Source organism: Opisthorchis viverrini (assembly GCF_000715545.1).
Source record: "Opisthorchis viverrini unplaced genomic scaffold opera_v5_44, whole genome shotgun sequence".
In the NCBI taxonomy this organism is placed as follows: Eukaryota; Metazoa; Platyhelminthes; class Trematoda; order Opisthorchiida; family Opisthorchiidae; genus Opisthorchis; species Opisthorchis viverrini.
Window position 1 is genome coordinate 427112 of NW_008751700.1, and position 12249 is coordinate 439360.

Here is a 12249-nt window from a genome sequence, read left to right on the forward strand (position 1 = left end):
TATATATATATATATATATATATAATGGTTTGTTGCTTCTTACGTTTCTGGTCTTAACACGCAAGGACATATCTGAAATATTGTGACAGATGTAGGTTTGCTTCATGGCCCGCATCGAGCTTATTGCCAAGAGGCTAAAATGTGTAAGACGACGGAGAACCTAATAGGTCTTACAACTCGTTAGTTGACCTTTGGCCCTTATTGTCAAAGTGGCTCAATCACATCCTTATAGTATTGATCAAAAAGCTTTGAAGTTTCCAATTGGAATTTCATCCTAAAGCTAAGTTCATTTTGTGCTGGGAAGCTGAACAGCCTTGTACACCCGTTTTGCCATTGTTAAGAACCGTCAGAGTTGTATGTCTCATGAACCTGTATGGAGACTCGAATCAGCGACCTCCTGGCTGGTAGGCGATTTTGGAGGTGGGCAATCTGACCGCTGTTCATAGGACTCAAATCACGCGTATTCTTTGCTTGCGCTCAACGCAACAACCACATCACTGAGACAACGGAGTGCCGCTTTGAATCACCTGACACTGAGAGTAAAGGTTTTTTTGACCGATAGTATAGTTTTGCAAGTCTGTTTCAAGGGCGTAGCGTACATCAGTGTCTTAAGGATGAAGGGATATGAGCAGGACAATTCTGTCAATTACCTATTTTGCAGAGTATGAACCTCAAACACAGCTATGTTGGAAAAATTGTTTGGTGTTATTAAAGCATGTTTATTTTTACTTTTCTGGGTAATTGGTCAGTAGCAGAGGCTGATTTTACAGAGGTGGAAACAATTGGAGTTGCATTGGTGTCATACTACTAAGAGCTGGAACTGACAGATGAAATTGACTAGCCACTTTACCTACGCTGCTTCAACATATCGGTCCCCTGGTTGCCCAAGCAGAAGAAGCGCCGTTGGTTGATTCACCCACCTCAACCCTCCAACTCAAGACTGCTGATTCACCGGGTAGTTAAAAGTGTTGTCCTGTTGCCACCTACCCACAGCCTCTGATTCATAAGCCTGACCTATTTGGTCATGAGGACTCGTCAAGTGCGACGACACAGTGAGGCTTAATTGTATGGCTCTTAGCGTCACCATACACACCTTATTGCACTCATATTTCTGTCGCAATATATACAACGGCTTGACTTTGAAACCACCCCGTAATACGGTCATTCTTGGTACAGAGACCTGATTCTCTTGGTCTGGCTGAGCCCTGGCATGGGAGCCCCTTGCGGAGCAAATAACCAGCCAGTGTAGCCTGCGGGATCACTACATCAGAGAAGCCCCTTCACCACGTCATTATAACAGCTCTTGGGTCGATTTTTTTCATTCTGTGCATTTCACAGTTCGTAGCAGCTGGAACCAGTGTGCCAATGGTACACAATATATAGCTGATGAGTTGAATTGATTGAATTTTGTAGGCCATAAGAATACTTTGAAGTTTAATTTGAGATTTCACTTCGTCAGTTACGTTGTGAAGTCATCACCCGCGAAACCAATCAACATCTGACCACAAACGTGAACTGATCGATCAAAAGATGAGTGGTGCTATGTCCTCTCAATTTGTAACTTATTCACGCTGCTGGCCAGCCACTCAAGGCGAAGTAGCATAGTGATCAGCTGCTAACCGGGAAATCGTAAGCTCGATTCTCAGAGAATTCGTGAAATTCGCGCTTTTGATGGTTTCTGTTTCGGCATACAGAGCTCTTCAGTTTTCCAGCGTGAAGTGACCTCTCTAGCACGGTGAAGTACGATTCTACTTCTTGTGATCGTATGATTCGCCACTTTACTATATATATATATATATATATATATATATACTGGCTGCTTAGGAAGCATCCAAGGTAGATCTGGACTGTCCTGTACGGTTATATCATGCTCCTCTGAAAGGGGATACTTCTAACCCGATTACAAAGACTGAGCTTCAAAACGCGATGACTGATCTACAAAGTGGGGAGGCTTTTAGAGAAGACACAATGTTTGTGGAAGTATACAAACCAGAAAGACCAATACTGGAAGGCGAAGAATTTACCCAGGATGCTACAACCATACTACTGTTCCAAGGAAAGGCCAACCGACGGAAAAGGGACAACTATCGGTTGGTCACTCTTCTCGGTATATGAGACATAATCCAGGCACATCCTACTCAACCTGATGTCCATTGATATTCTGAGAGAAAGTTTTCCTGAAAGATCAGCGTACATCCAGCTACCAAAAGACTACCGGAAACGGAATTAACCTTTGCGTGTTCCGCTCATAAGCCCCTCGAAAGCTTCTACCTCTGTGAACAGGGAAGCACTGTGCATGTTCTCCAAAAACTATCCCGTCAACCCTAGTAAACCTCTACTCCCGTATGAGGGACCGAGGATGGACGTGTGGAACCAGTTTTACCGAGTTTGTAATTGGCAAATGAGTGAAAGAAGTTCGCAGTCTGGCTTCAAGTTTTTAACACATCTGTTTCTGACTAAGATTTGTGCAGGAGCGTGGCATGACCACAAAAACTACCGTCCAGACGGTTGCCTCTTCAATTTGAAACACTTCATGGACAAAATGAAGCCACATCAATCAGAGATCTGTATGTAGCCGTTTGCGCATTCAAAGGTGAAAACGCAGCGAATGATCCCATCATATACGTTGGTGTCGTCTCAATTTGGCCTGAAAATGAATACTTCTGAAACACCTGTCGTTTCCCAACCTGCTCTGGTTTTTAAAAGCAGACATCCGGTATTCAAATGGATCACTGCAGTATAGCATGCTGTAAATTTTCCTCTAACTCGGCAACAGTCTGTCAGTATACCTGATAGTCGGTAATCAATACTGAACTACATGCTAAGACAAAAAGTGCCCATGTACACGTGTTGTAAGCAATCAACATCCGTAGGGACGTCAAGGTCATAGTGTAGCCAGCCGTCGTTCCTTCCTTACTGTCGTATGGCAACGAGACACAGAAAGTGCACCGACGTCAGGTCAAAACCTTTGATAAATTTCATTTGCAATATCCGCGCAAGTCATTGCGGATTAAATGGAATCTCGAACATTGATGTTCCTTAACGAACCAAGGTCAACGGAATCGAGCTCGCTTAATGCACAATCGGTCACTTTTGATACACTATATAAAACGGATGGTCAAAAATCGCATCACGAAGAAGCTTATTTGCAGTATGTTGGAGGGTGCAGCTTTAACTCAAAGGCGGTCCGAATTCCGCTCCTGTGGTAGCCTCCAGTAACAGATCCTTAAACTTCGAAACGGTCGTACGGCACGGAAAACAATCATAATCACTTGGAAATGAACATGTGCAAATGCTTAAGCAGAATCTGACTCGAAAGTCACCAACGTACCCACTCTAGCCAAAGTTGTCAAGGGTAAGGCGATTCCTACTGAACAGCCTCTCGACTCTTGTCATACAACGAGGTAACAGTACCAGTATTAATTCGACTACCGGTTTGCTGCCCGACTAGCAATTCCCATCTAAATGGCTCGGTACCAACCATTTCCCAAAGAGTATTGTTATGCTGTTTTACCTGGGGGAGGGGGAGAATGCCATATCTCCCTAAAACTCCGAGGATGCTTCCATCTCTTCTGTTTAAAATAACTGCTGCTTGTGCTCTTTGATATACCATCATGCTCAGATTGGGTGATACCTCCCAACAGGTTTCTACCTATTTGTTCGCCGATCTTCTCTCGTCGGGCTTACGTTAGCATCGGCAGCTTGCATGTAGCACCACATTCGGCTCCGCTCACACTACCTGCGCTTTACCTTTTATGCACGAGCATTGTGGATCATATAGCATTGACCGGCAGATCCGTTTAGGGTGCCAGCCAACCAAGTCGCACACTGCTCATCTTCCGCTTTTCACCATCTTACCAGACGGTGATTCGGCATGGGTAGCACATGATCAAGCCACCATAATTTTTTGTCGGATGCTTTCCAGACTGCAATATTTGGTGCATAGCTAAACACTTGTTTGCTCTTTACGAATTTGCTGACTCCATCTAGCGCTGGTAACGATAATGAGACGTCTGCAATCAGAGACCTGAAGACGTTCCATCGAGTACCACGTTTTTCAAGCATACAACACGTAGTGCGTCCTGTATCCCGATACATGCACCCCCTGTGACCCAGTGATTCACCAATTCAAATGATGCAAACTGACTGATTTAATCAGTCACTTCTGTAAGAGTTATAGGGATACTTAATGGGGTCGATTTCTCTTCGAATTACAAAAACACTCTGAAAATGTACATCTCAGCGCACTATTTTTGTAGTTTTTGAAGAGCTTGTATGTCCTCACTCAACCCATAGGTATATTGGTATGTATTGGAATTTCCTTTTTGCTGCCCAACAGAAGCAAGTCAGATACGAATGGACTCTTCACTCATGAGTAGCTTCCGATTGAAACCTGGAATGAGTTTCGCGATTGTTGTTTCTGTCCTGTTAGTGGAACACTAGGATTGATGCGGTTTACTCAAACCATGCTGATCATTTCCGTGTAACTTGTTTGATAAAAACAACCTGTAGAATACACTGTCCATGTTGGTTAAATTTTACTAAGACGTCCTCTCTTGTAGCCCCCCTCATTAGAAGAAGCCGCTGTAACTCGTCTCGTACGGGGATTTCTCTCTAGAGGGTAGCCACTGTGCCAAAAATTTATGGATGAGCTGCTTGGATACAGGCGCAGTTCAATACATGGACAGCTAATTTTTAGAACCTTTTGGATTCTTCGGGTAACTGTTACTCAAGCCCGCACTCAGTTACGTGTGAAATCAGCACTTGACTGTAACCTCACGAAATGCTGTCACCAATGTTAGGCAGTGAGTGGAACAATAAAAGTTGCTGTTTTGGGCCAGAACAAGACAGCTACGCTCCAATCAGCTATCGAAGTCAAGCAGTAACTGTTATGATCAATGTCACTAATAGCCGTGATTTGCTGCGTGAAACTGCTTTTTGGCAGCATATATTCATCTGAAAATAGATGGGGTCTTGTGACGCTTTATTCGTTCCGAAAACTCCCATTTATTTGTTAATGGAAACACCTCTGAATTCACCACCTCAAGCGCCTTGCCGATTCTGTTGAAGTGCTTTTGTCCATTGAGTTTACGTCGTATTCAGCTTATTTCCAACTAGTAATAGTCTGTCTGCACCGCCTTGCTTGTCTTCTGCAAAAGATCGACGCTGTCTCCCTCCCTTGTTCTCTACACAACACACACGTACGCAAACGGTCTACGTCCTTGAACGATCATGCCTTTGGGGCGTGCGTGGTTTCATTTTGACCTTGGCCGCGTTTCTGGCTAATCAATGCACGTACCAATCGCCGATACATTTCCCACTCGCCTCTGATTGGCCAATTAATTGCTGACGTACATAGATGGCTTTGTTTGCCATCTGGTTTCTCGCGGCTCAATGCATCCAAATTAGTTCGGTAAGAGGGACCGTCCAGCTGATCTACCCTCCTCAGCTCTCGTACAATGTAGGCTCCGTAAAACTCCGGATCGGTCTTTTTGGATTTTGAATTTCTAACGCCTAAATCTACCTGAATTTGTCTCAGCTGTCTATAGCTCCCTGCATTTTTTCTGAAAGCAGGATCCCTGTAGGCTGTAAGGGTTCCATTGGAGGCTGTTAACTAGTTGGTGTGCAAGAATACTTATATGGTGCGCTTCAGTGCGAAAGGTGGTCAATAATAATAATAACAATAATAATAATAATCTACACCTCGGAAAAGCAAGCGGGCTGGGATACTGCCAGTTCACCAAATCCCTGAGGCAGTTGAGAGGCCGTATTTTCAAACGATGAGCTTTCCGGTCAGTAGCGTTGTGTCCTATAGCCGAAGTATTTCAACAAATGGGTAGCTAAAGTGCTATTGCGTAAACTGCAAAGCAATCTTATCCGGACTTTCACGCTTGCATAATTTTTTCTTGTAAACTGAACTAGGTACATGTAAATCGATGATCCATACCAAATCAACCAGAACGCAGGTCTCTAACCATGCTATCGTTACTTCACTCGGTATTTGCTACCGTCTTGGTGCAACACCATCAACCTTATCGATGCTTCCCAGCCTTGTTTTTTGTTGAACGCTACAACGTTGTTCAGTGCAGCAGAGGTGAAACTTTCTGGTCACCGCTTCACTTAGTGTCACGGATAGACTCCTCAGGCTCAGGGCTCATGTATTCAGCATTCAGTACTTTGATTGCCTCCATGGTTGTGATCCACACAGCAGTTTGTTGGCCAGTGATGTGGGAAGAATGGCTGGCTGCGAACGTCATATCAAAGTGCGTGCAACTAACGCACCATAAACTTCTGTTGTGATCAATCGAAAGCGGCGTGGTAGCATCGTCATGCCAAGCCTTATGTCGGTTATGGACCTATGTCTGGGGGTTATAATTCGATGTAGAGCATCCACCTGTCGAAGCCACCGAATTCAAGCAATCAATGTTTCCCAAAAACTAAACCACTGGCAGTTGGAATCTACATAATTTCGGTGCGGGACCGACGGGCTACAAAAAGCACAAGTAGACAATAAGATGCACTTGTTATTGCGCATTTCTAAGATAGCTCGTAAACGAACTGTTTGAACTGTTTCCGAAGGCTTCGCCTGTCATCAACTATAAAGTGCAAACAAGACAAAATGCGAAGTCTTTCCGTAAACTCGTGACAAGCCTTTGAAAAGAGTTCATTTCATCTTGTTACGTTCTTCTGCTCATAACTCAGGACACAACAAAAATGGACTGCAATTCGTAAGACTGGTTTCCTTTGGCGTAATTGTGAAAGCGGCACGAACGCTTTCGAAACCAATATAATTTGTAAGTTTTCATAGAAGTATTGGACCCATAACCCTTTGCTTAACAGATTCGGGTTGTCCATCCCAACGGTTTGTGCAGCTGGTAAATCCCGATTAGGCGTGGAGCTTGGTATGAACATCCATTTACCCAGACAATCAGTTAGCCGCTGATGAATATTCATGATGGAAACTACTCACAAGGTTGCTGAAAACTCTTCGACAATCCACGACCGGTTTCGCCCTTCTTGGAGCTCATCAGGTAGGCTCAGTCCCCGAGTTTCCGTCAACCTTATGATCTACTTGAACCCAAATTGCACTGTTCTCGAGAAATACACTCGTTTGCAAATCAATTTGGTTTTCACGGGAGACTCAATTGAATCTCTCGTTTATGAGTCTCCCGTGAAAACCAAATTGATTTGCAAATGAGTGTATTTCTCGAATATTCATGATGTTTTATTCGAATTGTTATCGACTCTTGCGAATAGCCTAGTTAGTTATTTAGTTAGTTAGTTACCAAACAACAGGCTTGGATCTACCTGGAGGTTCATGAGAAAAATGTGAGATGTGTGAAAATCAAGCGACTGGTCTCAGCCTTTTGGGGCTTGTCAAGCAGATTTGGAAGGATGCGAAGTGTAACCGTTCGGACAAAGTCGCATCCGATGACCAGTTTGCGCACCTGATGATTTTGGGCTTGAACCAGATGTTTTTCTCTCAGAAGAGCTTGATAAACAATCGGTAGTTTTTATTTGGGCAACGTTTCACTTTTGACACAAAAGCGTCATCAGGCCAAGTGAGCAGGTCACCAAATTGGCCAGGTTATAAGACAGACGGGGAACCAATCAGCAAGTCAGTCCTCCTCATACTATCACACTGGATCAGTGTTGAGGGTCAATTAACGGCTCTTGTCGGTTAGTGTGGTTGTCAAGATCTTGCTTTGATGGATTGGGGGAGTTACAAATTAATTCTGATCGGGTTTGGTTAGTTAATCTTTCACTTCAGGGTGCTTCAATTGATGATTCACCTCGGGTGCCGCTGTTAGATTTTCTCTGGTCTTTGTGGGGTTGTGAGTGCTCCGACAATTTAGTTTGAGGGCGGTTGAGGTCAAGTGAAGTTCAGATGACCGCACACCAAGACGTGTCAGCTCGACTGATCCAAAACCGTTCTCCACACGCTTGCCAGTTCCACGCCTTCTATTCTGTTAACACTGGGAGGCTTGGCGATTTCTACCGCCTCGGCGATCAGTCTCTGTGACGTGAACCGTACTTCTCGCCTCAAAGCCTCAACATTTTCTAAGTCAATTTTGTGTCCGCGATTGCCGAGTCTTTCGGTAGCGCTTGATATTCATCTGCGTTTCTCGGCGGCCTGTTTATTTTTCTGCTATGCTCTCCGACTCTGATGTGTAGTATTCCCTGACCGTCTGTCCTATATAGACCTTGGTGCAGTCATTACACTTAACTTTGTAGACACAGTCTCTGGTTCTGTTCGCCGGGAGGCGATCCTTCAATTGCACCAGTGTTCCCCCTCTGGAAAGCTACTTTTATGTTAGCCGTGTTTAGAATTCTTCGAATTACCTCCGATGTCCCTGGTTTATATGGAATAACAGCGGTCTCGATCCATTCCTTGTTGGGTTTTGATACCGGTACCAACACCCTTTGCAAATAACGCCTAATCAAGCTAGCTGGATATCCATTACTCCGAAGTTTGTTCTTTACCTCAATTTGGGCCGCTGTCCGATCAGCTTCTTCTGTGCACAGGGCTCTTACACGCCTAAACATTGACGAGGCAATATTGGCGAACACCGACTTCGGATGGACAGACGAGTAGTTCAAGACTATCCCAGTGTAGTTTGGCTTTTTGCACACTGTGATCTTTAGTTTTCCCCCGACCTTATGTGTCATGCAGTTTAAAAAGGCCAGTTTACCCGGAGGTTGACTCTATCTGCATACTAAATTTGATGCATGGACTCAGATCACTGAGGTAGTTGCAAAATCACCGACCTTGTCTCGTTTCATCACGACGAAAGTGTCAGCTACATAATGCCAGAATATCTCAGGTGAGTATGGAAATCCCGCTAAAGCTCTCTGTTCAAATTCTTCCTTAAATATATTTGCCGAAACTGGGGATATTGGAGATCCCATTGCTAGACCTTGTTGTTGAGTGTAAACCACGTTGTCGAAAGCGAAGTGGGTGAGATCCAGGCATGTTTTATGCCTCCCACTATTTCATCCACCGTGAGCTCTGTCCGTTCTGAAAGGGTGGTGTCTGTTATTAGCAATCGCTTAGATATTTCTAGAGTCCCCTCTGGACACAATTGTATATAATGAATTGACATCGAAGCTTACCAGGATGTCATCTGGTACTTTGTTGGCAAAATCATAAGAATTCTTAATGTAAACACTAGATGTTTGCCTATTCAGGCAGCTTAAATCCTGGTGACTAATCAATATGTTTGATTTCACCTATTTCTTCCTGATTAAACGTTAGTGATTTACTCTGCCGTATGATCTGATTGAAATATCCTCCAGAAGACCTTTGGAAACAAGTGACATACCTTGTGGATGCATGATAGTATTATGAATTACTTGCGATTTACACGACCCCGGGGGACTACTTTATACGTGCGACTGTATTGATCCTTTGTTTCATGAAGTCTGTGTTTGTATTTTAATGGATGGGATAAGTTTTCTTATGCTAAAGTTTCCTTCGCCGTACATTTCGCGCGAAATTCTCTTCATCTCTTTCTTTGTTGTAGGAACTTCAGGAAATTGTACAAAAATGTCTATGGGAAATTGGTCTATGCCGGATTTGCGTGGATGCGCCCATTTCTCGAGTATTTCTTCCGTGTGGTCATATTATCTGCTGTGCTGATTGTGCTGAGCGCATTGAACAATGTTCCGTGTGTCGTCAAGATATAATGGAACGGCACCAGTGTTTTTTGCCCTGGAACACCGAACCATCATTTGATCATTTCATACATTCAGAAACCCAGCGACTACGTCGTCAGTCCACCAGATCGGAGGCTTCCAATTCAGCGTTGTCCAGTGCTGGAAACGACATACCACACACAGCATCTGCGCCTACATGTAGCCTATTTTCCCTACCATCTACCACCTGTGTTGATCCCTCGCTCCCTCGGAAGCCGAATGTATCGGACGATGAAACTCCAGCACCGACTAGCGTGGACGTTGCGGTCGATGCACCAGGGGCCAAGTCTTCAGGTGTTTCATCCAGTTCGACGGCAACTCCAACACCCTGTGATACTCCAGTCCACAAAACCGCATCCACAGTCCACCCGCCACCCTCAAATCTAACGGCCACTACTGAGCAATGCTCTTCTGGTGCTCACCAGAGTTGCCCTACATCTGCCACAGGAGAATGTCACCCCGGTAGTTCCGTGAGTACTGTTCCAAGAGTTTCTCCACCTCGCCGACCGACTCACGTAAGCTGGCAGCTCAGTGACTGACCTCCCGGTTTTTCCCACACTTAATTCATGCCAGTGCGCCTCGTTCTAGTCAGCTGTCAGTGCTTGGAAACTTGGGGCTGATGTCGCAGCTACTTCTAATACTAAAACCGGTTTCCTTTGTTCAGATTTCAATATTTTCTTTCTTCACTGTATGGTTGTCGTTTATGACAGATTAGAGGAGCTCTCCCCCGCATGTCAATCAGTTCTTCCGGTTTTCTTAGAAATAAATGCGGTATGGTTGCCTGTGTCCCCGGCTTTCGTTTCTCTCATTCTCTTCCCGAATGTTGTTTTCGTTCTACCATTCACACAACGATCCCACTCCCATTCTCGCTCGGTTAGTATGTTTCTTCTGGTCGTTACTCCATTGTTACTATTATCGTCTGTTTGCTGCGTTCTAGTCCAGGTGGCTTTGGGCCGCTGCTTTGGGCAGCCTTATTGGAAGCTGGCTTTCGTGCTCCCGTCTTCTCATTCATTTGGCAACTATTATGGGAGGACAGTGGTCTCCTTCATTATTTTTTACCTGAACCCCTTTTTCACAGCCCGTACCTGTATGCAACTCTGAGATCTTTTCTCAACCGTTTGTACAAATTCAGCTTAACCTTGTCGCTGTCGCGCGCCTTGACCTTATGGTAATCTGTACTGCTGATGCCCAGTCATGTTCCAACAACCACAGTGTGGTTGTTCTCGATTAAACCGATTTCAAATCATGTTACCGTTGTGTTCCGCACTCGGTTGGTACAGGTTTCCCTAGGACTAAGCCAATTGGAAAAAGCTCGACTTTTTATGTGCTGCCACTGTTTCTCTTCCCTACATATGCATCAGATGTTGTTGCACATTATTGTTGCTGCAGTACTGTTCACGTAGTTGATGGCTCCGCTTGGGTAGACACAATTCTCTTATTGTTGTACCCATTAAACTGCCATCTCCTAATTGAGGTAAGTGTAACTTTTTTGTCGAAGTTGATGATGTAGCAAGCGCTTTCAGTCCATTATAGATGGATATCATAATATCAAACGACGAAAAAGTTGACGCCCACCAAGTAGTACTTCACAGAACCCAGTTTTAAAGGGCTGTCAAGCGGTGGATTACTTCAACACCGGACTTCCAGTTAGCTACTTCACGTTGCCATTGTCACCACACACGTCAAAGGCAAGTACTCCACCCGAGGTGCTCAATTTTCCTGTTAGTTGCTGTGCCCTTAGTAGCACCTTTTTGCTTCGTTACTTCAGAACCTTCCTTTTAGGGCCTTCTGAAAAAGCAATGATGAAGTGCACTAAGGTCATCTACTGCAACAAAGAGACAACTGACTGAGCAACACTGTTCAATGAAGCATAATCATGCTTATGTATGATCTGACGCCAGTAGTTCAATGAGTTTGCTTATACCACATTTAAGCAGTTAAATTAAGGTGCTCAGTTCAATGAAAGTGGCACATAACACAGGTATTTGCGATCATGGACATGTGAAGAATCATTGGTTGTGTCCGTTTGATGGACTACGGGTCGTAGAGCTCTGGCTTCGATATGGTCGTGCACCAGTAGAAAGAATTAATGAATGCGATGTATGAGGACTAAAAGCAGTCGCTTGGATAATGGATGAAGGATCCCGAGAGGAATAAAATATAGCGCGTGTTGCAACGGAGTTTCCTTCAAAACGTCACACGAACTAGAAGGTTGGCGTCGTTATGACGTATTCCCGCTTTAATGTAGGCGAGTCAAAATTTCATGCGATTGATAAATTCAAGTATTTCAGATTCCTGCTATCCCCTCGGGTTTCATAACTGCACCTTGTATCGGAAAATCGACTGTGGTTAGTTTCAGGTTGCGAAGATCCTTGACTCCTGCACCCTTGAGGTCACTGTTTCTGAGGTTCAAGCAGGCTAATGGTTCTTTGCTGTGCTGTCAAACTGACACCCTAATCAGCAAAGTTTGCCGCATTAGAACGGTGCTGAAGTTATCTGTGTCATGTTGTCTTGCTGGTAGATTCTGTCATTCACCAAAACAAGAGTGCTGTT

The 12249-nt window shown here is 44.4% G+C and overlaps 1 protein-coding gene across 1 annotated transcript in view; it reads left to right on the forward strand.

Annotated features, from left to right (window-relative positions):
• The window catches only part of T265_03189 (hypothetical protein), a gene marked incomplete at both ends in the record, with an annotated part of 52826 nt that extends 41893 nt beyond the window's left edge, over nucleotides 1–10933 (forward strand). Inside the window, one exon of the mRNA XM_009167608.1 lies at nucleotides 9525–10933. Coding sequence (XP_009165872.1) covers nucleotides 9525–10235 — 711 coding nt within the window. The remainder of the gene's footprint in view (nucleotides 1–9524) is intronic.
• Nucleotides 10934–12249: the final 1316 nt, after the last annotated feature.